Raw genomic sequence first — 23,561 nt, forward strand, 5'->3', positions numbered from 1 at the left:
ATTTAAAGAACTTTAACTGGTCCCTGTTCATCAGTTTTGAAAAAACGGAGCAATGTATGTTTGCAGCTCCCTGAAATGTGCCTGCACTCTGCTTGATGTCATTTGTTTTATGGAATTTTGTGTTAAGCATATGGACTCTACAGATAATAAAGTGTATTTGACAGTTTGAAGCCCGCAAACCCCTTATGTTGCTATACTAGCATTGGGGTGTTTCGCATGAACTATCATGAACCCAGGTGGCTAATGGCATCCCTCTGTTTTGGAGAATTTGGACATGTTGAATTCAGACAGGTTGTGGGGGTTGGAGCTTATTTCTGCGTGATGTTGAAATTTGGGGGATGACTCATCAGGCACAGGCTTTCAGCCTTCTTATGGCAGTATGGTTGCAGCACTGCTGGAAGGCTGGGGCTTGTGCTTTAATTTTATATGCCTTGATACAGTTGGGGTGTCAGTGAACAAGCAGGGAGCTGATCTGCAAAATGTGCCCACTGTCATTTATTCTAAAGGTTAAATCAGGAAAATATGTTGGGGGGTGGGGCTCCCCATGTATGCATGTTAAAAGCATATTGTAGCTTATGGGTTCCATGTTTTGAAAGAGTTTTGACTGAAACAAAGGCAAAAAGGCAAAAAGAAAGGGAGCCTTCCTCCTACCCACAAAATGAAATATGTTGGAGTTTTGGGTTTTTTTAAAAAAAAACAACTAATAAAAGACTTTAACATTTGGCCTTTCCTGTTCTAGTATAACCAGTTCTGTGACTTACTGTTAGCAGATTGACTTGAATTGGAAGTTCTGGCACTTGCAATAGTAACAATCATCAAGCATTTTAGTATTTTTAAAAGCATTTCACGTAGTTGTAGTTAACTTTGATTACTTCTTTATACCTTTGTGTGCTTGTTTTTTGTTTTTGTTTGTCCTGCATGTGGTTGAAAAGAGTCCCAATAAGTTAGTTTTCACTTCGATCAGATCGACCTTTCAGAAGCCATCTATGTCCCAGTGAACGCAGTGCCTGGTATTTTGGTTACTGGTGAAAGGCTAGGTAAATCCAACAAGAGAGGATGTTGTAGGAAGAAAAGGCTCAGGCTGAGACCTTTTGTGCGCTTACTTAGAAGTAATCCCATTGAATGTATGAATCTCTCTCATGCCTCGCCAAGACCCTTGGTGCGTCTAACCGGATTAACATCCACTCTGAGTGGCAGCAGCTGTGCAGAGTCTCGGGCCCAGAAATTTCTTTCCCAGCCATACTTGGATGTTCTTTAACTCAAGATGCCAGTGGTCAAACCTGGGACCTTCGGCACCCAAAACTTGTGCTCTGCCTAGGAGGAACAGCCCTTCAACCGTGGAACTTCCTTCCATACAGAATAAATATGAGCGCACATCTGGAGATGGGGCAGCAAAATAACCAACCCCTGTTGATTTCTGGCAAGCTGCATTTGTTAGCTGTCTTAAGCAAAACCAGGCAGAATAATAATACTTCAGAATATCGGAGGGAAATGGTTGCATGATTACACATATCTCTGTAAGTTCCTGTTCTAGTTTTTTTGGGGGGGGGGGACACATGAAAGTTTTCCAGTGAAAACTGAAATTCACAGTAAGATGATGTTAATGCCTGGCACATAACCAGGTGTGCTTTCAACACTAAATTATTCTTAATGCTTACATAAATGGAAGAAAAACCAGGTGCTAGGTGAAAAGATTTGTTGGCATTTTCTCGATCCACCTACACGTTTCCAGGCTTCGTCAGGGGATTTTCTAATAGAGTTCCACCTTGAGCAATTTTTCAGTTCAGTCTAGAAAACTTCAATAAATCTTTTCACCTTGCGCCTGGTTTTTCTTTCTTCCTGCCTACTGGTGCGACCATTGTTTCTCCAGCTTACATAAATGACCAGTGATCAAGCAAATCAGTTTTGGCTTACATGGATAACTGTTGTAAATGCAGGAGATTTCTCACTTATCGTTGCCAGTTTATTGCCACTTCCCTCGCTAAAGGATCAGCACAGCTACTGGCTACAGGGGTCCTGGTGCCCTTAGGGTTTCTCATATATGTCACATGGGCGATTCCAGCAATATCTATATGGTTTTGCATGTAAATGTATAACTAGCAGAGTGCTGTCTGGGGCCAGGGCTTGCCATAGCAAGGGACGATTGGGCACAAACTCTGTTCCGCATTCTCTGTATCAGATCATCACCACTGTTGGTTTCCTGGTGCTGATGTGCATTTTTAACCTGCTGCACGGGCAGGATCTGAGTGAGGAAAACAGCTGAATGCTTCAGCTCAGGCACCAAAATGCCCCCTCCCCCTTCATCATTTAGTACTTGAAGAGTTTCTAATAATCTAAAGAATTAGGGGCACTTTAAGCTTAAATTTGGGGTGTTTGTAGATTATAATAGGATACAAATTTAGGCCAGCTGCAAAAGTTATAGCTAATGACAGAAATTGAAATCCTACACACACACACACACACATAACACAGATTTCAGAAAAATCAAAATGGTGTTCTGAGGCTGCATCTCATAGAAGAATTTTATTCTTTCATGTAAAATTTCATGCTGTGGATTGTACAGGAATTTGTATCCCTCCATGATAAAATACATGCCAGTTAACATATCAAAGAAGACATCCCCTAAACCAGAAAAGGCTGAGACCAAATCCCATGAAACTAAAGGCCTAGGTTAGTTGTAAGTAACATATATTGCTTTCAATTGGACATTCACTTCAGTCCTATTCATGCATTCTTAGCAGTGAGCCCTACTGGGCTTACTCCTGAATATGTGCACAATATGTGCACAAAAGACAGCAGATTATGTAACAAATTGGGATATGTTGGTGGGCACCAAAATGGGATTTCAAAGCACAATTAGTACAGATTGTGGGTTGTTGTAATATCTGGATTCACAGGCCACAATTGTTGGCTTATTGCCACCCCTGGTATCTGCCTGATCACAGGACAGTATGGACTGATATTGATTCGCTTCATTAATTCCCTGCCTTTCTCTCCAACAGGGAGCCAAAGCAGGCTATGTTGTTCTCTTCTTCTCCATTTTATTCTTACAACAACCCTCTGAGGAAGGTTAGGCTAAGAGCATGTGACTGGCTCAAGGTCACCGGCAGACTTCAGGGAGGGACAGTAGCTCAGTGGTGAAGAGTCTGCTTGGCATGAGGAAGGTCCCAGGTTCAATCCCCAGCATCTCCAGTTAAAAGGCTCAGGTAGTAGGTGATGTGAAATCCCTCTCTGCCTGAGACCCTGGAGAGCTGCTGCCTGTCTGAATAGGCGGTACTGAACTTGATGGACTGGTGGTCTGATTTAGTATAAGGTAGCTTCCTGTGTTCATGTCCAAGTGGGGATTCAACCCTGTGTCCATCAGATCCTAGTCTGACACTGTAACCACTGCACCACACTGTAGAAGAGAAGATGTCATCTAAATACATGTATGTTCACTTATTTTTTTCTTCTTCATGATTTCTGCACACACGCATCTTTGCCTGTGCACATGGGGGACCTTTTAAAGGTACTCAATTGGTACCAAGGTCCCCTCCCCCAGAGGTAGGGGATCGGAAGCCACCCCACTCAGTTCCTTTGACCACCACAGTAGCATCAGTGGGAGTTGTATTTCCCTATGAAAGGCCTTTGTTCTTTATCTGTTCTGCTGTTATTCTCTACCTATTTTGCTCTTTTCTTTTTTTTAACCAGGCTCCCCAGCCCTTCTTTAGGCCAGCAGGTTTTGTGGCACAGAGTCCTACTCTCAAAAAGTAGCAGTAAATGACCAGTCTCCCACAGAATTGATCCATGCATCGTTGCCAGTGCAGTTTTCCTGCCAGCTTGAGAGTTTTCTTCTTCTTTTCGGACACCAGGTACCCTAACAGGATGACCCCCATGCTTCATCTCAGGGCTTCCCCCAAAATGGTATTCCTGTCCCTTGTGGTTGCTCTCAGTCCCTCAGGTTGCCCTGAGTCTCAGCAGTAGCAAAATGAACTGCAGATTGGGTCTTATGTGACTGAATGCTGCTTTGTCATAAAGGACCCCTTTCTGTAGAAAACTTCTATGTCAAGGAGATGGGCTGCAACCTAGCTTTTTGTCTGACATACTAGCTTTCTCCCTGCAGGGTGTTTTGGGGGGAAATCTGAGTTGATACACTGTAGACATAGGAGAGCGTCTTATGCCCTTTAGCTAATTGTGGCAACATGTGGGGTAGTCTGTCTGTTTCTGACAAGTGTGCATATGCTCCCTCTTAGTCCTGAAGGGCCTGGGGGGTGTTTGCACATTTGGCCCTTAGGTCATCCCTGAGCTGCTGTTTCCCTGCTGCAAAGAATAGCACAATCAAGCCTTCTAATCTGTGCATCCCCAATTTCAGAGAGGCAACTGTGAGCCAGGAGGGGACAGCAAAGGCATCTTGCATGGAAAAAATTGCTGGAGAAGTGGGGGGGGGGGGGCTGCTGCAGAACCTTCAAGAAATGGTTGTTTCAAGGAGCACCTGTTCCCACGTGCACCTGACTCTAAGCCACCAGCTGAGACTCTTCTCTGTGCATGCTCATGTATTCCAAAGTGAGAGCTAACAGAGCGAAGGCTGTTCCTGTCACAGTTGTCGCTTTATAGACTCCGACTCCTCCTCAACGCACAGCTATCCATGTGACGCCTGATTTTTCAGGTTATACAGGTTAAATTTTTGTTTGTTTGTTTTCTTGTCTTGTTTAATTTTTACAGGCATTTGGCTCCCCCTCCTCTTGGGCACTGTATCTTAATTTTGTTTAAACTTTGCTTTACGAGAGGTTGGGGGGGTAGATTCTGAAATGCTCCTAGGTTGTCTGCGAATGTAATGCTATTTTTTTTTATTCCTAACGATGTGCTGATTTAAAATTTTTTATTTATCTTGAAAAATATTGGTTGCCTGGCGCTGAGGGGTAGAACAGTCTACCTCTTGCGGTCCGCCCGGGGGAAGAAAATACCATTTGTGGACAGTGTGGCTGCAGCTTTCCCACTCTGCATCCTCAAGGGGATAGATGCCCACATGGGCCTCCTCCTTGTCACCCCTTTCTAGCATGGGGGTCCCCTATTTCTGCTTTTCCCAGAGCATTTGGACATGATTCTTGTATGGTGACACGTTTGTGTGTGGGCGCGGGCTTTAAACTAGCAATCTGGTCCAAGTCAAGAAGCAGCTTGGTATTGCCGAAAATGTTGGATTGGTTCTCATGAACGGTTTCCAGTCACCCAAATTGGGGCCCAGTGGATCAGGAGTGAGCTTTTGCTCTCAGGGTTCTGCCCCCTTTTCCTCCATCCTCTCACGTATCAATAGTGTTGCCAGCTCCAGGTTAGGAAGTACCTGAAGATTTTGGAGGTGGAGCCTGAGGAGGGCAGGATTTGGGGGGAGGGGACATCAATGGGGTACAATGTCATAGAGTCCGCCTTCCAAAGTGGCCATTTTCTCCTGGTGAGCTGATCTCTGTGATCAGTTGTTATCCCCAGAGATCTCCAGCCATGACCTGGAGGTTGGCGACCCTATGTGTCGGCTTCTTTAGCACAATCCGTAGTTTGCCTCCATGAGTTTGCAGCCCCAGATTGGAGGACGAACACAAGCCACGGTTTGCCGAATTGGGTGTAATGGCAAGCTATTCTTTGCATTAAAGCTGTAGTTTCCATTTCTGTTTGTAATCCCCTTTGCCTGTTCGTTGGGAGGGTATACCTTTTCTAAAGTAAGAAGGCACTGAGGTCGCTTAGGATGCTGTAAAGATAATAGTAGACCATTTCGTTTTCTCACTGCTGCTTCCTTTAAATCTGCTGCATCCAAGTTTTACAATTTTTAAGTGAATATTTGTGGCTTTTAGTTTTGTTTTTGTTTTTTCCCCCCTACATTGAATATATATTTTAGTATCGACTGCCTTGGGTTCTCTTGGGAATCGGAGAGCATGTTATGAATCATCAAAATAAATAAAAACAAAGTAATTCTGAGCACGAGGGGGAGGGAGGCAGCCTGCAGGGAGGCCTGGCTTCTTCCCTATCCTCCAGATTTCCATGATTAGACCCATTTGCTCATGAACTGTGAGCCGTTGTCAGTCCCTGATCACTGTTGTTGCTCACACAGCTGGCAGCAACTGCCTTGTTGCAGTTCTCTGCCTGACTGTAGTGAGAGGCTGAAAACAGAAAGATCCCCCCCCCCGCTCGCTCTAATAGGCGTGCTTTGAGACTAACAGGTGCAGAGGTAAATTTGTCAAGCTGCACATATTCTGTAGTTGGACTCTCAAGATGTTGAAGGGCTTATGTAACCCGCTTGGAATTTTTCCGTAAACCTTCCGGCAAGAGCGTTTCTGCTCAGTCTACTGTTAAATTTTCACGGCAGCTTCCAGCCTTCACTGCTGAGAAGTGGGCCCAAGACCAAAAGGATAGTATGGCGGTTTCTATGCACCTTGAAGGGGTCCAGTGGGTTTTGCATTTCTCAAACAGCAGCCTTGTGTGTCCTGAGGGAAACTGGCTTTTGAAATTCAGGGACGGTTTCACAGCTTTGGCGAAGGGGAAATAACACATACAAGTCCATAGGCACAGTTTTATTGGATCTAAGCCAGTCTTTTTTTCAACTTGTATTTGCTTCTGACAATTCCTGTTTGGGGAGGACTCCATAGCCAAACATATTCCGAAGGTGTTGCATATTGAGTTGGGAGTATAATTAAATTCTAGGAATTTTGGAACAAGTTGACAGTAGTGCCTTAACAGAGAAGGCTTTTGATTGGCTACCGAATTGGAAAAGTGGGCTGGCGTCATCATGTTGTGTGGTTTGGGCTTTACTCCTGCTTTTTTGCTACAGACCTGGCAGTTTTTCTCCCCAGGCATACAAGTTTCTGGTTTTGTTTAGCACTTCTTCTTGGCAGTGAACCCCCCTCTGGCATGAATGACGTCACCTTTCTGGGTGTCCTGTGGGAAGCGCTGCTGTATAGCACAACCCCCAAGATCAAGCTGTTTCCAAAGTTTGTGTTTGGCATCAGTATATTTCTGGGATGCTAGCCCGCCTCACGATGATCACAGAGTATGACTTTTAGAAATTCACTAATGAGTCCTCCTCTTCCTGGTTTCACAGTGGGTAACCTGATGGGTCTCTGAAGCTTTGACACCATTGGGAGCAGTATTGTTCCATAAGTGGCTGTCATGCACCACTCAAAGCACATGTCATCTTGGATTAGAAACCTGCCCCATCCTCCAGGTCATGGAGTGCCACAAGCAGGTTCTTGGCACTTTGATGTTGGTTGTAGAAAGGTTGCAAGAGCGCAAAAGAGATAGTTAGGTTGCTAATATAGCACTCATAGTAAGTAAGGATCCTTCCAGCATCCCCTGTAAGATAGGCACTCTGGATCAGGGGTCATTTCATAGAAAAAGAGCTAGGGGAACTCATTAGCATAACTCATTAGCATATGCCACACCCCCTGACATCACCGGAAGTGTGTCATAAGGCCACACACCCCGCCCCCAATGGTCCCGGCCGCCACCGCCGGCCTTGCAGCTCCATGCCGAGCTCCGCGAAGGCCCTCCCTGGCCCCAGGCAGGCAGGGGTGGGGAGAGGCAGGGAGGAAGCAACTTACCCTCCCTCTTCTCCTGCCTCCTCCTGGCTGAATGAGGGCCGGAAGCGGGGCAGCCGGAAGCGGGGGGCGGGGCTTCGTCATGTGCCCCGCCCCCCGTACCTCACCCGGGGGAACTGCGATCCCCCACGATCCCCCCGAAATGACCTCTGCTCTGGATCCCATTTTCCAAAAGAGGGAATCGAAGCCCTTGACTAACTTCCTGGGTCATTGAACTATCCCTGGGACCACCCTAACTCTATATAATCTATTTTAAACTCTGTTTTTTTTAAAGAAGACCCCCCAACCCACTCCATTGGGTGAAGTGAGAAGGGGTCTTCCCCTTCATAAGGTTTCTGTAACCACAGGCCACGCAGCAGTTCTCTTTTCCTTTCCTCCAGTGATCTTCTGCTCTGTCGACATGCACATACTCATTTGGTGTTCTGTCTTTTTTTTTTCATTTTTATTCTTTTTATCACTGTTCTCATTCCACTTCCCTTGTGTTTCATTCCTGTATCTTTCTTGTTTAGACCAACTGGAGGAGCCAGCTGCCAGTAGCAGGCATGTAGGAGCCTTCAGTAACCTGATGGTAAGTGCACTTGTGTGCTTATATCAGGCTTCCTACCAGGTTTGTAGATGTGGCTTTAGCCAACGGTGGACTTCCGGTGGATGGGAATCATACTCAGGAGGACATGCAGTTCCCTGTTTTAAGAACAATGTAGGAAGAGGTCTGCTTAGGTTAGACCAAAAAGTCCTTCTGTTTCTCACAGAGGCCAGCCAATTGCCCAGAATGCCAAGAAGCAGGGCACATAAGTCAGATCTCCCACACACACACACACACACACACACTGTTGCAATGTCTCAGAATTTGGTATTGAGAAGTACGCTGACTCTTAAAATATGGAGGTATCGGTGGTACTAGCTGTTGATAGACCATGCCTAATCGTTCTTTGAAAGGCACCTGTACTAATGGCAGTGAACTCCAGAACCTGGTCTCTAAACCACGGCTGCTAAGGAATGCTGGGAAGTTGAACTTAACATCTGAATAGCAAAACTGAGGAGAAAACCTGGGTGGAAAACTCCTCTGGATGGTCTGTTGCTGTATCCTGACCTGCTAATTTCCTGGCATGTTACCAAGTTTTGTTCCATCATAGACACAGAACATGGACTAGGAAGAGCACCAGAAATGGTTATTAGCTAAGCAGCAGAGAGAAAAGTCTTAGGAAATAAACTCTTAAAAAGAAAAAGAAAAAAAGCCTAGAGCAGATCTTTGTACAATCTTCCCCTGGGTCTTCTAGGAGATACACGACCTACACTGCAGCGGTTGGGGACCTCCAGTAGCTTGTAAGCAAGCTACCTGTTGCAGTTCCCTGCTCCAGAAATTGAAGTTTTAAAAAAGTAATCCAAATTTTGCTAAATACAAGCACATTTACCTGCCTTTGTACAATTTAACCCAGTTGTATTATTGCACTTCCCCATGACAAAATTTGGAAACCATTAGTGTAGTGTTTCCAGCCGTCAGTCATACCTGTTGGTGTGTCCAAGTTCCAGTCTTGCCAAAATGGTGAGATTTGCCCAGGAATAAGCTTAACAGTTCTTTCAAGGTGCTCTGGCGCGTGCAAGAATTTTTGTTCGTGCAAACTGTCTGGAAGAAGGATAGAAAGTACCAAAGCAGAGGACGCATATAAAGCTTTGGCTGTTTCCACTTGCTTTTCAGCCACTGTTCCAGTGGATCTAGAGTTACATTTGCGCTCAAGTTGTCATCCTGGCTGTTTTTAGTAAGCGTCAGAGCAGCTGCTGGCTGAATCACCTCTTCCTGGGTAATTCAGTGTTAAGGTCACAAAAGCCTAATTCCAGAGCTGGTGTTTGAAATTGCAGAGCTGCTTAGGAACCTCTTCAGTTCTCTTGAGGCTTTTCAAACCTACATAATTGTTTGTTCACAAGGCTAACAAGTGAAAAACCCTGTTCCGAGGCAAAGGAAAACAGATCAGAGGCCTGGCGACGAGTTGCAAATAAAGACAGCTGCCCTCTGAAAAGCAACCCACATTAAGTGATGAGAAATAGGGAAAATCTTAGGTGTAGATACAGAATCGGGGAGAGGCAGGAGGGTGCGACTGGCTCACCGAGAGCTATAGATCTCACTCACTGGACGAGCTGATGTACTTTCCTACCTTCACAAGTAAATCTCAACCCTTTTTCTGCTGCAGCTGTCTATGCTGTCATGGTCCCCTTCACCCAGATCCAGCCGAGCCCCCATTCCTGGTAGGCTTTCTGTAGAACTTGTTGCTGGTTTCCTTCTGCCCAGACCTGCTCAGCTCCTCTTGCTTTTCACGCCTGTTTGCGTATCCCTTCTTTGTCCATACTAATTCCCAGTTTGTGTCTCCTTTAGAAACTGTTGCTAACTGCATTGCTCCAGACCCAAAACCAAATGAATTCTGCTAACAGATATAGTCTTTAGGGACAAGCTTCCTCTGTGGGATAATGTGCCAACCACTGTGAAATGTTGGGAGCCTCGTGTTTCTCAGGAGTGGGTGCCGGTTCCTACTGAGGAACTTTTTGGAGTACGTCTGTTGTCCTTCGTATAGCTGTAGGAGCCTTCAAGCAGTCTCTTAAAGAGAAGGATGCATGCTTTGATTGTCTTAGAGTCCAGTTGAGCTACTTAAAGCTCAGCTTTCACTACCACGATAGTGTGCTATGCAGTTGGTGTGCCTGCAGTGTATTTCCCTTAACATATTTTCCTAACACAAAACCAGTTTGGTGTATTGGTTAAGATTGTGGACTCTAATCTGGGAGAACCGGGTCTGATTCCCCACTCCTCCACTTGCACCTGGCTGGATGACCTTGGGCAAGCCTAGCTCTGATAAGAGCTGTTCTTGAAAAAGAGCAGTTTCTGTCAGAGCTCTCTCAGCCCCACCTACCTCACAGGGTGTCTGTTGTGGGGAGGGGAAGGGGAAGGAGTTTGTAAGCCGCTCTGAGGCTCCTTTGGGTAGTGAAGGGTGGGGTATAAATCCAATCTCCTCCTCCTCCTCCTCCTGGGATGCTGTCCTGGATGGCCGCAGGCATCAGTGTTTGCATGTGGGGGGTGCAGACAATAATAGATTTCTGGTGAATTGTATCTCTCCCGTTACCTGTGAATCTTTTCTCTCTCTCTTTGAGTATGTCTAGTCCCTCCCAGTTAGCAGCTGTTACAGATCAACTCTTGTTTTGTACTGCCACCTTTGGGTTTCAGGAACCATAATGAACTTAACAGTAGGGAAAAGGAGAGAAATGCCTAGTGGTTCCACCCTTAACATTTTGAATTTCATTTCTTCTTTTTAACCTACTGCATAATAGCCATTAGCTACCTTTCATTTCATGTAGCCTAACGTGGCAACACGGCAGTCGGGAGTGGGGCGCAAGTGCCCCCACCATGTACAACGCACAGAGGAGCTGTGAAGGGCAAATGTGCAAACATCTTCCCCAAACAGAGGATGAGGAATGGAGGAGATGATAGAGAGGGGCTGTGGCTCAGTGAACGAGCGCATGTGTTCTGCATCCGAGCATCCCAGGTTTTATTGCTGGCGTCTCTAGTTAAAGAATCTCAGGTCATTCAGTGCTGGGGAAAGAACTTCTGTCTGAAACTCGGAGGGCTGCTGCTACTTAGCGTCAGCAGTACTGAGCTCAACAGGCTGGTGGTATCGTGTTTTAAGGTAGCTGGATGTGTTCATATACAAGGCAAGGCAATGGGTTGGTGCAGGCCATTTCTGGGGAATCACTTAAAACTGGAAAATTACAGGTAGCTATTTTGGTCTGTTAAAAAAGAATCAGGAAGGGGATTCAGTGGTAGAGCATCTGCTTGACATTGAGAAGATTCCAGGTTTGGGTCCTCGGCATCACTGGTTAAAAGGACGTGAAAGACCTCAACCTTAGACCCTGGAGAGCCACTGCCGCTCTGAGCAAACAATACTGACATCGATGAATCGATGGTCTGATTTCAGTATAAGGCTGCTTTGTGTGGCCAGTCCCAAAGTGATCTTTATGATTACCAACAAAAACATCAAAAGGAAGGACAGCTTTCAAGTTCATCATAGCCATAACGCTTCTCGGGGATGTATGTTAAGCAAAGAAACGAAGGCAGGAGAACGTTTGTGGGCACAGTGGATGAGAAGTGTGAGATATTCAGGGTGTCTCATCTCTGTGGTGTTCAAAGTGGTTCTGGCCTTTCCCACAAAGGCTTTGGATCAGAAAATGAGATGCCAGACGTCCGTGTCCTGCGCTGTACAGTTTGGGTGACTTTGGGACTGTGCTTTTCATATGCAATAAACTAGCTGATTTCTTCCTTCCCGCTTCTGCTCATCTTTGGTTCTGTTGAGAGAGTAAATCTTGTAGCACTATGTAAGCCAAGGTACATTGGGTTATTCCTTTGTGCTTTGGTTCCAGGGGGCCAATGGAGAAGAAGGCAACTTTGAATGAAAGGAGAGAGAGAGACAGCCCCCCCCCCCTCTGGAAATCCTTTATTCTCATTCTTGTTTTATTTTATTCTTAATAAAATACTCCATAAAGCTGGAATATGGAATCCTTTATTGGATTTATGTATTCATAAATACCCCACCTTATACCCCCAGCTTTCTCCTCAGTGGGGACCCAAAGCAGCTTACATTGTTCTCCTCTGTTTTACCCTCACAGTAGGTTAGGCTGAGAGTGTGTGATGGGCCCAAGTTCACCCAGCAGGATTCCATGGCAGAGTGGGGATTCGAACCTAGGTCTCCTAGGCCAACCACTATACAACACTCTCTCTCCTTGATCCTGAGGGAACTCCCAAATAGAATGTTTACCAGGGCATTTTCTGGCAAAAAACCAGCTTCGCTCTAGGTGAGCTCCGGGAAACAAAATTGCTCATAGAGATCCAGAGGAATGGCCTTGTTAGTCTGCTGCAACCAAAGTAGCAGCACCTTGTGGCACCTTAAAGCCATAGTGTAATGATTAGAGTACTGAAGTAGGACCCAGATTCAAATCACTCTGCTGTGGCAGCTTGCCTGATGACGGTGGGCTGGTCTCTCTAAACCTGACCTGTCTCGCAGGATAGTTGTTGCAGTGATGCAATGGAGAGCAATGTTGTTAGCCACATTGGGTCCTTAGTGGGCTATAAATATCTAAATTAATTAATGGTTAACAAGAACATGCCACAAGACTCATTGTTATTTTGTCCATACATTGCGATAATGTGGGGTGCCCCTGCTCAGGGCTGCGAGAGCTAGATTGTGTTCTCTTCTGGTACTCCCAACTGTGGAATGCCCTCCACAAACAATAACCTGGTCCCTGCTGTAAAAGACATCAAGCATCAGCCGAAAACTTTTACTTATTTAATCTTTGGCATCTTATAATTGCAAAAGGTTTTGAATTTTTTTCCCCTTAGTGCTGCATTGCCGTTTATTCCAGATTTGTATTTTAATCTGGCCTTATCTTATTATTTTGTACTGCTTGTAGTCTTTGCAAGGCACCTTGCTGTCCAGTGTGATACAATGGGTGGTGTCTAGATCATTTTAAAATTAATACTGATTAAGTTAGAGCCTGGCGCAAAGGGTCTACAGTGGCCCACCCTAATGAGGAAGAGAGTGGCTTCCTTATTCAGCTGCTTTCGAATCAAACTGGGGATGTTCTCTTCTGCTGTAGTCTCCCCCCACCCCTTCGCACTTTGGAGTATTTTGTACAGAGGACTCGGAAATTATTTTTCATTGTGGGGCAGTTTAGAAACTCCTATTGAGAGGTTATCAAGGACATGGTCTAGCTGTCGATGCAAGAAGCATCAAGAAGAGGAAAACAATAGTTGCTACAACTTTGCTTTAAAAATCAAGTCAGTTGGACCACATCTGTAACTTGCCAAACTACGAGATAGTTGATGTCAGTGCAGCATTGAAGAAGCCATCAGTCTGGCAGCCATTCCTCTCATGTCAAATCGGCAGGAGCATAAAATATGTTGAACAAGGGAGGAAATCACAGAGGCAGAACCAGGACATGGCAGTGTTAGCCCAGGATCTTGAGAGATCCATTTTTTTCTCCATTGCTGTAGTAGTTTGAGATCCAGTTTCCCTTATCTGGTCACATAGCTGGAACAAAAATTTTTTCCCTGTCTCAATTTCTTCCAATGCAAAACAGATTGTGCTGCCCGGAGTAATTCTAATTAAGTGTCTTCATCCAGTTCTGCCTAAAGAAGACTTGCATTGATTGCGCAATGAAAATAATTCACACAGTGCAAATATGTTTATGAGAACTTGCCTAGTCGACATGATTTCTCACATTATGACAACTTCTGTAGTTGTAATATGTAGAGTCTGTGTTGCGCCTTTCGGCGTTTTGATTTCTCTGTAATCTGTACAAGAACCTGGTAACCATTACAGTAGATGTGCAAAATTAATTTATGCTCACCCACAGAGACTCATGGATCCAATTGGATTCCAAAATGCTCTGTGGGATCCAATGCCTTCTGCTGGATCCAATGCCTTCTGGGGCCTCATTGGATGAGCTGATAGAGGACTGGAACTCCCGTCTCTCTGAAGCCATCAATGAGGTTGCCTCCCCATGTCCTCTGTGTTCTTGCCGTAGACTGTCCCCCAGTATACTGCAGAACTCGGGGATGAAACGAGAACTCAGACAACTTGAGCAAGTTTGGCAGTGAGCTCACGATGAAGATACAAGAGCATATTATAGGACACTTATGAAATCCTATGAGGTGGCGGTGAAGGCTGCAAAGAAGAGATAAAATGATAAAAAGGAACGGATAAAAGGAAGTACTTCATCACTCAAGAGTGATTAACTCATGGAATTCACTGCCACAGGAGGTGGTGGCAGCTACAAGCATGGACAGGTTCAAGAGGGAATTGGATAACATATGTAGCAGAGGTCAATGGCTATTAGCCACAAGGTGTAGATAGGAAGTCTCAGTCTGAGGCAAGTGATGCTCTGTATTCTTGGTGCTTGGGAGGGCTACTAGTGTCCTGACCCCACTGGTGGACCTCCTGACGGCACTGGTATTTCTGGCCACTGTGTGACACAGAATGTTGGACTGGATGGGCCTTTGGCCTGATCCAGCATTGGCTTCTCTTATGCTCTTATATCCACTAGCTCACGCCCAGCACAATTGTTTAGGGTAACTGGAGGGGAACCATAATACTAGGAATTTGACCATTAACTGTGAGGCATTCACAAGCTTTTTTGAGGACAAAGTCCTGTCGCTCCACCATGTCCTAACTGCCAGTATTAATGCGGTATGTGAACTGGAGGCCCATTGGCCGCCTTTGGCTTCAGTTTTTGATACCTTCAGCCTGCTCTCCTCTGCTGATGCTGAAAGGATCCTGGGTGCTTTTAGGCAAACCCCGTGCCTCCTAGATCTGTGTCCCTCTGGGTTGTGAAAGCTAGTGATGAGAGGATACGGGGCCTGCTGATGGACATTGTCAATTTGTCCCTGGAAACAGGGGACTATCCAGAGGGTCTCAAGAAGGCTGTGGTCATACCGTTTCGAATTTATCATTTCCGGATAAGGTAATTGAGGTAGTTGAGAGAGTGGTAGCCAAGTAGCTCCAGGGTTTCCTAAATGACACATCAGCATTGGATCCATTCAAGTCCACCTTCCGCCCCAGCCACGGGATGAAAACAGTGTTGATCACCCTGACAGACGATCTCCACAGACAGCTGGATCAAGGCAGGTCGGTGCTGCTGCTACTGTTATATCTCACAGCAGCATTCAATATGGTCGACTGTGATCTTTTGACCCACCACCTCGCCGACGTGGGAGTTCATGGGGTGGCCCTTCAGTAGCTTACCTCATTTCTCCATGGCCAGAGGTAGAGGGTGGTGCTGGGAGAGAATCTGTCCTCTAGTATGCTGATGACACCCAGCTATATCTGTTATTGGGCAGCCACCCGGATGCTGCCCTGCAAGATTTGGCTGTGGGTTTGGAGGCCGTGGTGGGGTAGTTAAAAATAGCAGGCTGAGACCGAATCCTATCAAGATGACCTTGTGGCTAATAGCCATTGACCTCTGCTACATATGTTATCCAATTCCCTCTTGAACCTGTCCATGCTTGTAGCTGCCACCACCTCCTGTGGCAGTGAATTTCTTGCCGTGCCCTGACCTAGCCACGGTAATCCATGTAACGGTCACCTCCAGGCTAGACCACTGCAATTTGCTCTACGCTGGCCTGCCCTTGAGGCTGACCCAGAAGCTTCAGCTGATCCAGAAGGCAGCAGCGCAGGTCCTGACAGGAACATCAGGGACAGCACACATACAGGCTGTGCCATGCCAGCTCCACTGACTTCCAGTAGAAGTCTGAGTCAAGTTCAAGGTTTTGGCGTTGACCTTTAAGGCCTTGAGCAGTCAGGGACCAACGTATCTGCAGGACCATCTCCTCTGGTATGTCCCCGGGAGAGCATTGCACTCCTCAGATAGCAATCAGCTGGTGGTCCCCAGCCCCAAAGATTTCCAGCTGTCCTTGGCCAGGGCTTTTTCAGTCCTGGCCCTCTCTGTCGAATACCTCGAGGGGTATCTCATGCATTTCCACTGGGCCTGTAAGGCAGAGATGTTCCGCCAGGTGTTTGGTTGAGGACAGCAATGGTTTTCACCCTGGCTGGCACCTTCTTCTGCTCTCCAGGTCAGTCATCGCTCTTCCTACCCTGCCCACATGTTAGCTGGGCAGTCGGGAATGGGGACTAATTTCAGTTCACCATCTGGAGTTTTAACTTTATTTATTGGTACTGCTGTATTTTAATTGTTACAGTTTTTATGTTTTTATTGACTGTTGTACACCACCCTGAGCCCTGTAGTAGCAGAGATGGGCAATTCAAAAATGTAATAAATAATGATATTAATGCCTCTTTAGTGTGGAGTTGTGCTCCCCTTAACTTAGGCTTGCATTGTATGCTTGTACTTTTGGATCCAGTGCTGCTTGCACATGTCAAAAGTGGCAGTGACGGCTAGACTTGCTCTTTTCTCCCTCTGGTTTGCTAGCTCTGCCCTTTCCCCCACTGCAAAGGATCTGGCCATTGTTCTCATGTCTTGGTGACATCCAAATTCCCTTGTGTAACGTACCCTGCATGGGGTTGCCTTTGAAAGTGCCTTGAAACTGCAGCTGGCCCAGGATGCAGCTGCCTGTATGTTAACAAGGACATTATGTTCGGAGCATATAACTCTGATTTTGTGACAACTTGACTGCCCCTCAAGTTGGTTTAGGGGTCTACTTAAAAAAAACCCAGACCTATATGGGACCAGTGGTGCAATGTAAACAGAGTTCATTGGGTCTGCTTAGGATTGCACTGCAGGATATTTTAAAGGCCATCCTATTAACTACCTATGGACCAAGGGCATTCTTTTGAGGCCTTGCTTTGTATTCAGTGGCTCCAGAGTAGAACACATGTTTTGCATGAAGAAGATGCCAGGTTCAATCCCAGGCATCTCCAGGTATTGGAAAAGACCTTTGTCTGCCCACGGTTCTGCAAAGTTGCTACCAGACAAAGTAAAGAATACTGACCTAGATGGGCCAATGGATTGGCGTTGAATGAGGCAGCTTTGTAGGGTCATACAAACAAAAAACCTACACGGACTTGCTGGGGGGGGTGCTTCATTTTTCACACTACTTCCTGTTTCTCTCTTCCTGGGAGCCCCTGTGTCCTCTCCCCTTTCCCTGCTTTCTTCTTTCCTTTCCACTCTCCAACCTTCCTTTCCCCACCCCAGTCTTCAGTTTTATTATTTATTCATTTCCAACACACCTTTTCTCCCCAGTGGGGAGCCAGTGCAGCTTATGTCATTCTCTTCTCCCCCGTTTTATCTTCACAACAACCCTGTGAGGTAGATTAGACTGCGTGAGTGATGCAAGGTCACCCAGCAAGCTTCTTTGGCAGAGTGGGTTTTGAACTTGGATCTCCTAGACTGACGCTCTAACCACTACACCGCACTGTCTGTAAGCTTCCCCTGGCAGCATCTCTCTGGGAAAAGTCTGGTCAAGTTTAAAAAGTCATGTAGTAGCAAGTTGTTCAGGTGAGTTGTGGGGTGGCTAATGCTGGGCCCAGCCAAGTTGCATAAATTGTGTGGAGGGAGCTGCTGGACCCAAGCAAGGTGTATGGCATCAAGTTGTAGCCACTGCTGCAACTGGGTGAGTTGCAGAAATTGCATGGAAGCAAGTCATTCAGTGGTGGTTGTTGGACCTGGACCTGGTAAGTCCTCCCTTCACGGCAGGAGGGAGGGGAGCAGGGGTGGACTGGGAGGCGAAAAGAGCCCTGGAATGGGCCCTCCCCTTTTATTTACAGAAACCAAGGTTTAAAGGCTGGCAATATTGTTGTGATTTCCTAGCAACAACCCACAATGGACACTGAGATCTCAGAGGGCATTCATTTCTTAAGGTACAAACATTACTTCTGTTATTTGTAGTTAACCCTCCAGTAGGTGTTTGTGTGTGTGTTTAAGATTTAAGATTTTTCTGCGAACCTGAGGCTTTTTTCAGGTTCATAGGAAGATCTGCCTTATGTGTTCCCAGCTCCAGTTTCTGGATTTCAGTATTCACCAATGGGGCAGTGTTGAGAATTAGATATATTGAACATGACGTTTCTGCTCCTTTAGGGGCATGAGGCCGGGCTTTTTTGATAGTGACATGAAGACTGGAATTCCCTTCCCAGAGAATCGTGTTTTGCATCATCCCGACTTTCAGATGTGAAAATGGTACCTTTTCAGAGAACATTTAAGGCTTAAGACATTGGATATATGGGTTTGGGGGCATTGCAGGCCAGCAGCGAGCACGCCCGGACGTGCGCTCGGTCCAGGCTCGGGGAAGTCACAGGCAGCCGAGAGAAGACCTACGCCAGGAGGACATCGCCGCCGGACTAGGAAGATCTTCCGCAGATAACAACAACAACGAAAGACGCGCTAGAGAGGGTGCCTGTTAGGCTAGTCACCTCCCCAATGTATGTGTGTGGCCCTAGGTAAGGATTGATTGTATTTGAATATAGCCGCTCAGAGCCCTTAGGGGGTGAGCGGTATACAAATTGAAGGATAAATAAATAAATTGCTGGTTCTGTGAGTTGCTGCTGGTTCTGTAATATTGTCTGCTCCTTTTATCTGTCTGACTTGCTGCAAGTACCTGTTGTGAGTATTTGCCGGTAATCAGACTTTCCTAAAGCAAGTTACTGATGCAGGCACTGAGTAATGCACAGATACTTAATTGGGGCAGGAAGGTTAACATTTGTGAAGAAGGATATCCTTCCTGGAAACTACTCACCATTTCTATGTTGCTTTTCTGTTTCAGGTGTTCCAATCTATTTCAGATCCTTTTGTAGTGAAAATGTAGAACGGGGGTCTAGTTTGCTTTTTGTTTTTTATTCATAAACAGAGTCAAATTTAATGAGGCTGGAGTTCTGCATCAAGTGATTCTTCACTGTCTGTTTTCTTCTGTCTCACCCACCCCTATTTTTTTAAGTTTCAGTACCTGTATTTGTCTAACAGTTGTAGATCCACAGTTGTAGATCCCACTCCAGAATCCTTCACTCCTGATCTAGTTCAGAAAGAGGTTCAGGTCACATACTTTGGAGTCAAGTTCACTTCTTCCTGGTATAATAATAGAAAAAAATGTGACCTGCCCTAAGACCTTGGGGCAGATAATGCTTTGGGGGTTGGGTCAAATGAGCAAGCAGGCTGTGTGACACAAAGTTCATTTTTTAAATTGATTTAGGGGGTACTTTTTGGAATATTCAGTACAGTAATGGATTCAAATATTTTTATTTATTTAAAGTTACTTCTTATTGTCATTGGTTGTTTATTGCAAAAGAAAATCAACGGTGAGGGGCACTTTGTAAAAAAAATAGGGGAAAATAAAGACACAGAAATGTATTCTGTCACGGGAAAGACTTAAGCAAAATGAATTATTTCAGAGGTGAGGTAGATTGCAATCTGAGGCAGGTGGTGGTGGAACTCCTGCCTCATACATGTTCAGGTAGAACTTACTTTGATGGGTCTTTAGTGCCTGCTAGAAACAGTTCCTAGGCAATGGCCTCTAATAGGATCTGTACCCTCACCTGGATAGCCCAAACCAACCTGATCTTGTCAGATCTCAGAAGTTAAGTAGGGTCGGCCCAGGTCAGTATTTAGATGGGAGACCACCAACACAGTCCAGAGCTGTTACACAGAGGCAGGCAATGGTAAACCACCTCTGTTCACCACTTGCCTTGAAAACCCCGCAGAATAGCTGTAAGTCAGCTGCAGCTTGATGGCGCTTTCCACCGCCAGTGTTTAATGGCCCTGACCTGGATGGCCCAGGCTAGCCCAGTTTCATCAGATCTTGGAAGCTAAGTAGGGTTGGCCCTGGTCAGTATTTGGATGGGAGACCACCAAGGAAGTCCAGTATTGCTACACAGAGACAGGCAGTGGCAAACCACCTCTGAACGTGTCTGACCTTGAAAACCTCACAGGGTTGCCATAAGTCGGCTGCAACTTGACAGCACGGGGGGCTGCTGATTTCTTTTTCAATTCTTCTATTGTTTTTCAGCATTTTATTTTATTTTGAGGTTACAATGCCCTGAGGACTGTGGCTAGAGGACAGAATATAAGTATTTTAAATAGTTGTTTTTTTAAATCTAAACTGCTATGGAGAAGACAATGTTGGGGGTACTAAATATGCACAAACAAGTAGCTACAGGCAAAGAATGAAGGCATAGTGAGCTTTATTTTATGTGCCAGTTTTCCAGAGTCCTGCTCGACTTTTATGTACCAGGCAAAAATATTTTGTATATTCCTAGGTCTTCTGTTGAATTCCCTTCCTCGCTAAACCTTTACACCTTAGTCTCTTGTTGTTAATCTCTCCCACCCACCCATTTTTCCATTTATTTAAGGTAACTAAAAACAACAACAGTAAAGCGTTAAAAGTGAATTTCCTTTTATGTTGTTTTTGTATTCTTTGCTCAGGGAAGAAAAAATCCCACGAGGCAAAAAACAAAGGAAAGAAAGCCACAGACAAAAACCAGAAGACTGTTTTGGATATTACTTCTGCAGATATGAGAGACCCTAAAGAAGGTAAGAATTGTTAAACATGTGTTCTGTGCAATGTTCCCTCCAAGCTGTGGAGTCTTGTGAGCAAAAATTCAACTTTGTGAGCTGCTGGCATTAAAGTTGTGAGCGATCTATTTGGCTACTGGATAAATTAGTTTGCTCTGGAGCCATCCTTCCTGAGCTAAGACAAAAAAAGTGTGAGCCAGAGGCTAAAAAACTGTGAGCTAGCTCACACTAACTCAGCTTAGAGGGAACACTGGTTCTGTGTATTTAGTTAAATTCTGTCAAAAGTTAACTATTTAGAATAAGATTCTGAGGGGGCTAAGAAACAATCCAGTGCCAACCATGGCCATTTTAGTCAGTAAATATAACCCAATAAAATATAGTTTTACCACTTGTATCTTAAAATTGGGGGGGGGGGGAGCAGGGTCCCTGGGGTATGTCAGATTTTTGAAGGGGGGGGGAGAGAAAAGAATCCTTCACATTATATTTAAAGAATGTTCTCTAAATGTATTTGTTCTCCTTTTCCTTTTCTAAACAAAAAAAAAAATCAGGCCATAAACAGGAAGATACAAGCCCTTCTGTTTCAGCCGTGCTTTCACTGGAACAGACTGCTGTGATCCAGGAGATGGTAAATCAAGACACACTTCCAAACTTGGTCATCTCCAGTCCTGTCAGTGAGCCCCATACAATGACAGAAGAGGAACAAGAAGCAATAGTATGTGAATCAGAAGTTCTGGAGGAGAGAGAAGAGCTTGAGGAAGTGGAGGGAGAGGAAGATGAAGATGATGAGGAAGAAGAAGAGGAAGAGGAGGAGCAGCCAGAGGAGGAGGAGGAGGAAGAAGAAGAAGAAGATGATGTAAATTTGCCTAAAGAAATCCCTGAGATGGAGACCATGTCTTTGTGTGAAGACAGACTCGAATCTGTGGAAGAGCAGAGCAGCATATCTGAAGAATCTCCAGAAAGCTCCCCCAAGAAAAAGCCCATGGTGAAATTTTCCAAAGTCCAGGAGGAATCCAACGGCAGTATCCAGGGAACGTTTATGTACCCTTGTCAACACTGTGAAAGAAAATTCACAACAAAGCAAGGACTCGAACGCCACATGCACATACACATATCAGCCATTAGTCATGCTTTCAAATGCCGCTATTGTGGCAAAGCCTTTGGCACACAGATCAACCGGCGAAGGCATGAGCGACGTCATGAGGCTGGGCCAAGAAGGAAGTCATTCCCAACACTTGGTTCAGCTCTGATTTCTGATGGTGGTGCTAAAAGCCAAGTGATTGCAGAAGATGGTGGTGTAAAAGAGGAAATTAACACCAAGCAAGACTTGACGTCCTTGGATAACAGTAAAATGTCTCAAGAAACATCAAACTCCGTTCTTCTTGAAGAGATCAGGGAACCCAAAGAAATGCACCCATGCAAATATTGTAGGAAGGTTTTTGGAACCCATACTAATATGCGCAGGCACCAGCGGCGGGTTCATGAGCGTCATCTGATCCCCAAAGGTGTCCGAAGAAAACCAGAAGAGCCACAAGTTCCAGCAGAACAAAGCCAGCAAGCTCAGAATGTGTATGTAGCCAGCACAGATCTCGAGGAGGAGACAGAGGCTGATGATGTATACATTATGGATGTTTCCAGCAATATATCTGAAAATCTCAATTACTATATTGATGGTAAGATCCAGTCCAACAGTAGCACAAGCAATTGTGAAGTGATCGAGGTGGAATCCAGCTCTGCAGAACTCTATGGAATAAACTGTTTACTCAGTCCCGTGACGGTGGAAATCTCCTCAAGCGTGAAGGCTACGCAAACCCATCTGACCGATGTACCAAAAGAGTCTCCAGTCGGTAGTAACAGTGAGCCTAAAAAGAGGAGGACCACAAGTCCCCCTCTCCTCTCGAAGATAAAAACGGAAATGGATCCTGAGCCAATAACGTCACTCTGCTCAATAACAATTCCTCTTACCATATCAACAGCTGACAGCTTGTCTTTTCCCAAAGAGAAAAGTATTTACTTATCATCAAAGCTGAAGCAACTTCTCCAGACTCAGGACAGTAGTAAGGTAGCTCCGTCGCCTCCATCATCATCGTCAACAGAAATCCCCAAGTTGGGACTTCCGGCTGCATCTCCACCTCTTCTGCCCACAGCTTCAAGCAGGTTCAAAAGGAGAACCAGTTCCCCTCCCAGTTCTCCACAGCACAGTCCATCTCTACGGGACTATGGCAAAGTGGGTGAGGGGAAATCCCTTTGGAATGATGCAGTACTAGGATCAAAAATGCCCAAGGTAGAAAGTCATAGCAATTCTCCTGCATGGAGTTTGTCAGGTAGAGATGAAAAGGAGACCATGAGCCCTCTTTGTTTAGAAGAATATAAAGCATCGAAAGACTGGACAGCCAATCCTCCCTTTGGCAATGTGTGCAACCAGCAGCCTTTGGATTTATCCAGCAGCGTCAAGCAAAGATCAAATTCCAAGAACAGGGCCCAGGTTCCTTGGGAGTCAGTGTTAGATCTCAGCGTACATAAAAAGCCTTCTGCTGATGCTGAACCCAAGGACAGCAAGGAGGTTAATGTGATACAGCCAACATGTAGTAGCGTTAAGAAGAAGCCAACCACATCCATGTTACAGAAAGTTTTGCTGAACGAATACAATGGGACTGATTCGGCCTCAGAACATTCAGCGGCTGAAAAGAATGCAAGCCAGAGTGTAGGCAAATCCACCGAAGTTCATCCAGAGCCTGAGCTTCATGCTGCAGTCCATGTGCCAGCTTCTGAGTTGGGATCTGGTAGCCCTTCCCCTGAGAAATCTGTACCTCCAGCAGCTACTGTCTCTTCATGTCAGCTTCCTCCTCTCCTGACCCCAACAAATTCTCCTTCCCCACCACCCTGCCCCCCTATGTTAAAGGTTCCCACTCCACCCCCTCCTCTGCTTCCTACTGTCCCATCACCACTTGCGGAAGAACATGTTAGTGTCACTCCTAGTTCATGTCCCTCTCCCCTGTCCAATGCTACTGCTCT

General features: G+C 45.6%; 1 protein-coding gene across 1 annotated transcript in view; it reads left to right on the forward strand.

The window, feature by feature from the left end:
• PRDM2 (PR domain containing 2, with ZNF domain) overlaps nt 1-23,561 on the forward strand; it is a 64,954-nt gene that overhangs the window by 35,292 nt on the left and 6,101 nt on the right. The window contains 2 exon segments of the mRNA XM_015406335.1: nt 20,460-20,567; nt 21,098-23,559. Coding sequence (XP_015261821.1) covers nt 20,460-20,567; nt 21,098-23,559 — 2,570 coding nt within the window.

This window comes from Gekko japonicus, unplaced genomic scaffold (genome assembly GCF_001447785.1).
Source record: "Gekko japonicus isolate JY-2015 unplaced genomic scaffold, Gekko_japonicus_V1.1 scaffold2114, whole genome shotgun sequence".
Taxonomy (NCBI): domain Eukaryota; kingdom Metazoa; phylum Chordata; class Lepidosauria; order Squamata; family Gekkonidae; genus Gekko; species Gekko japonicus.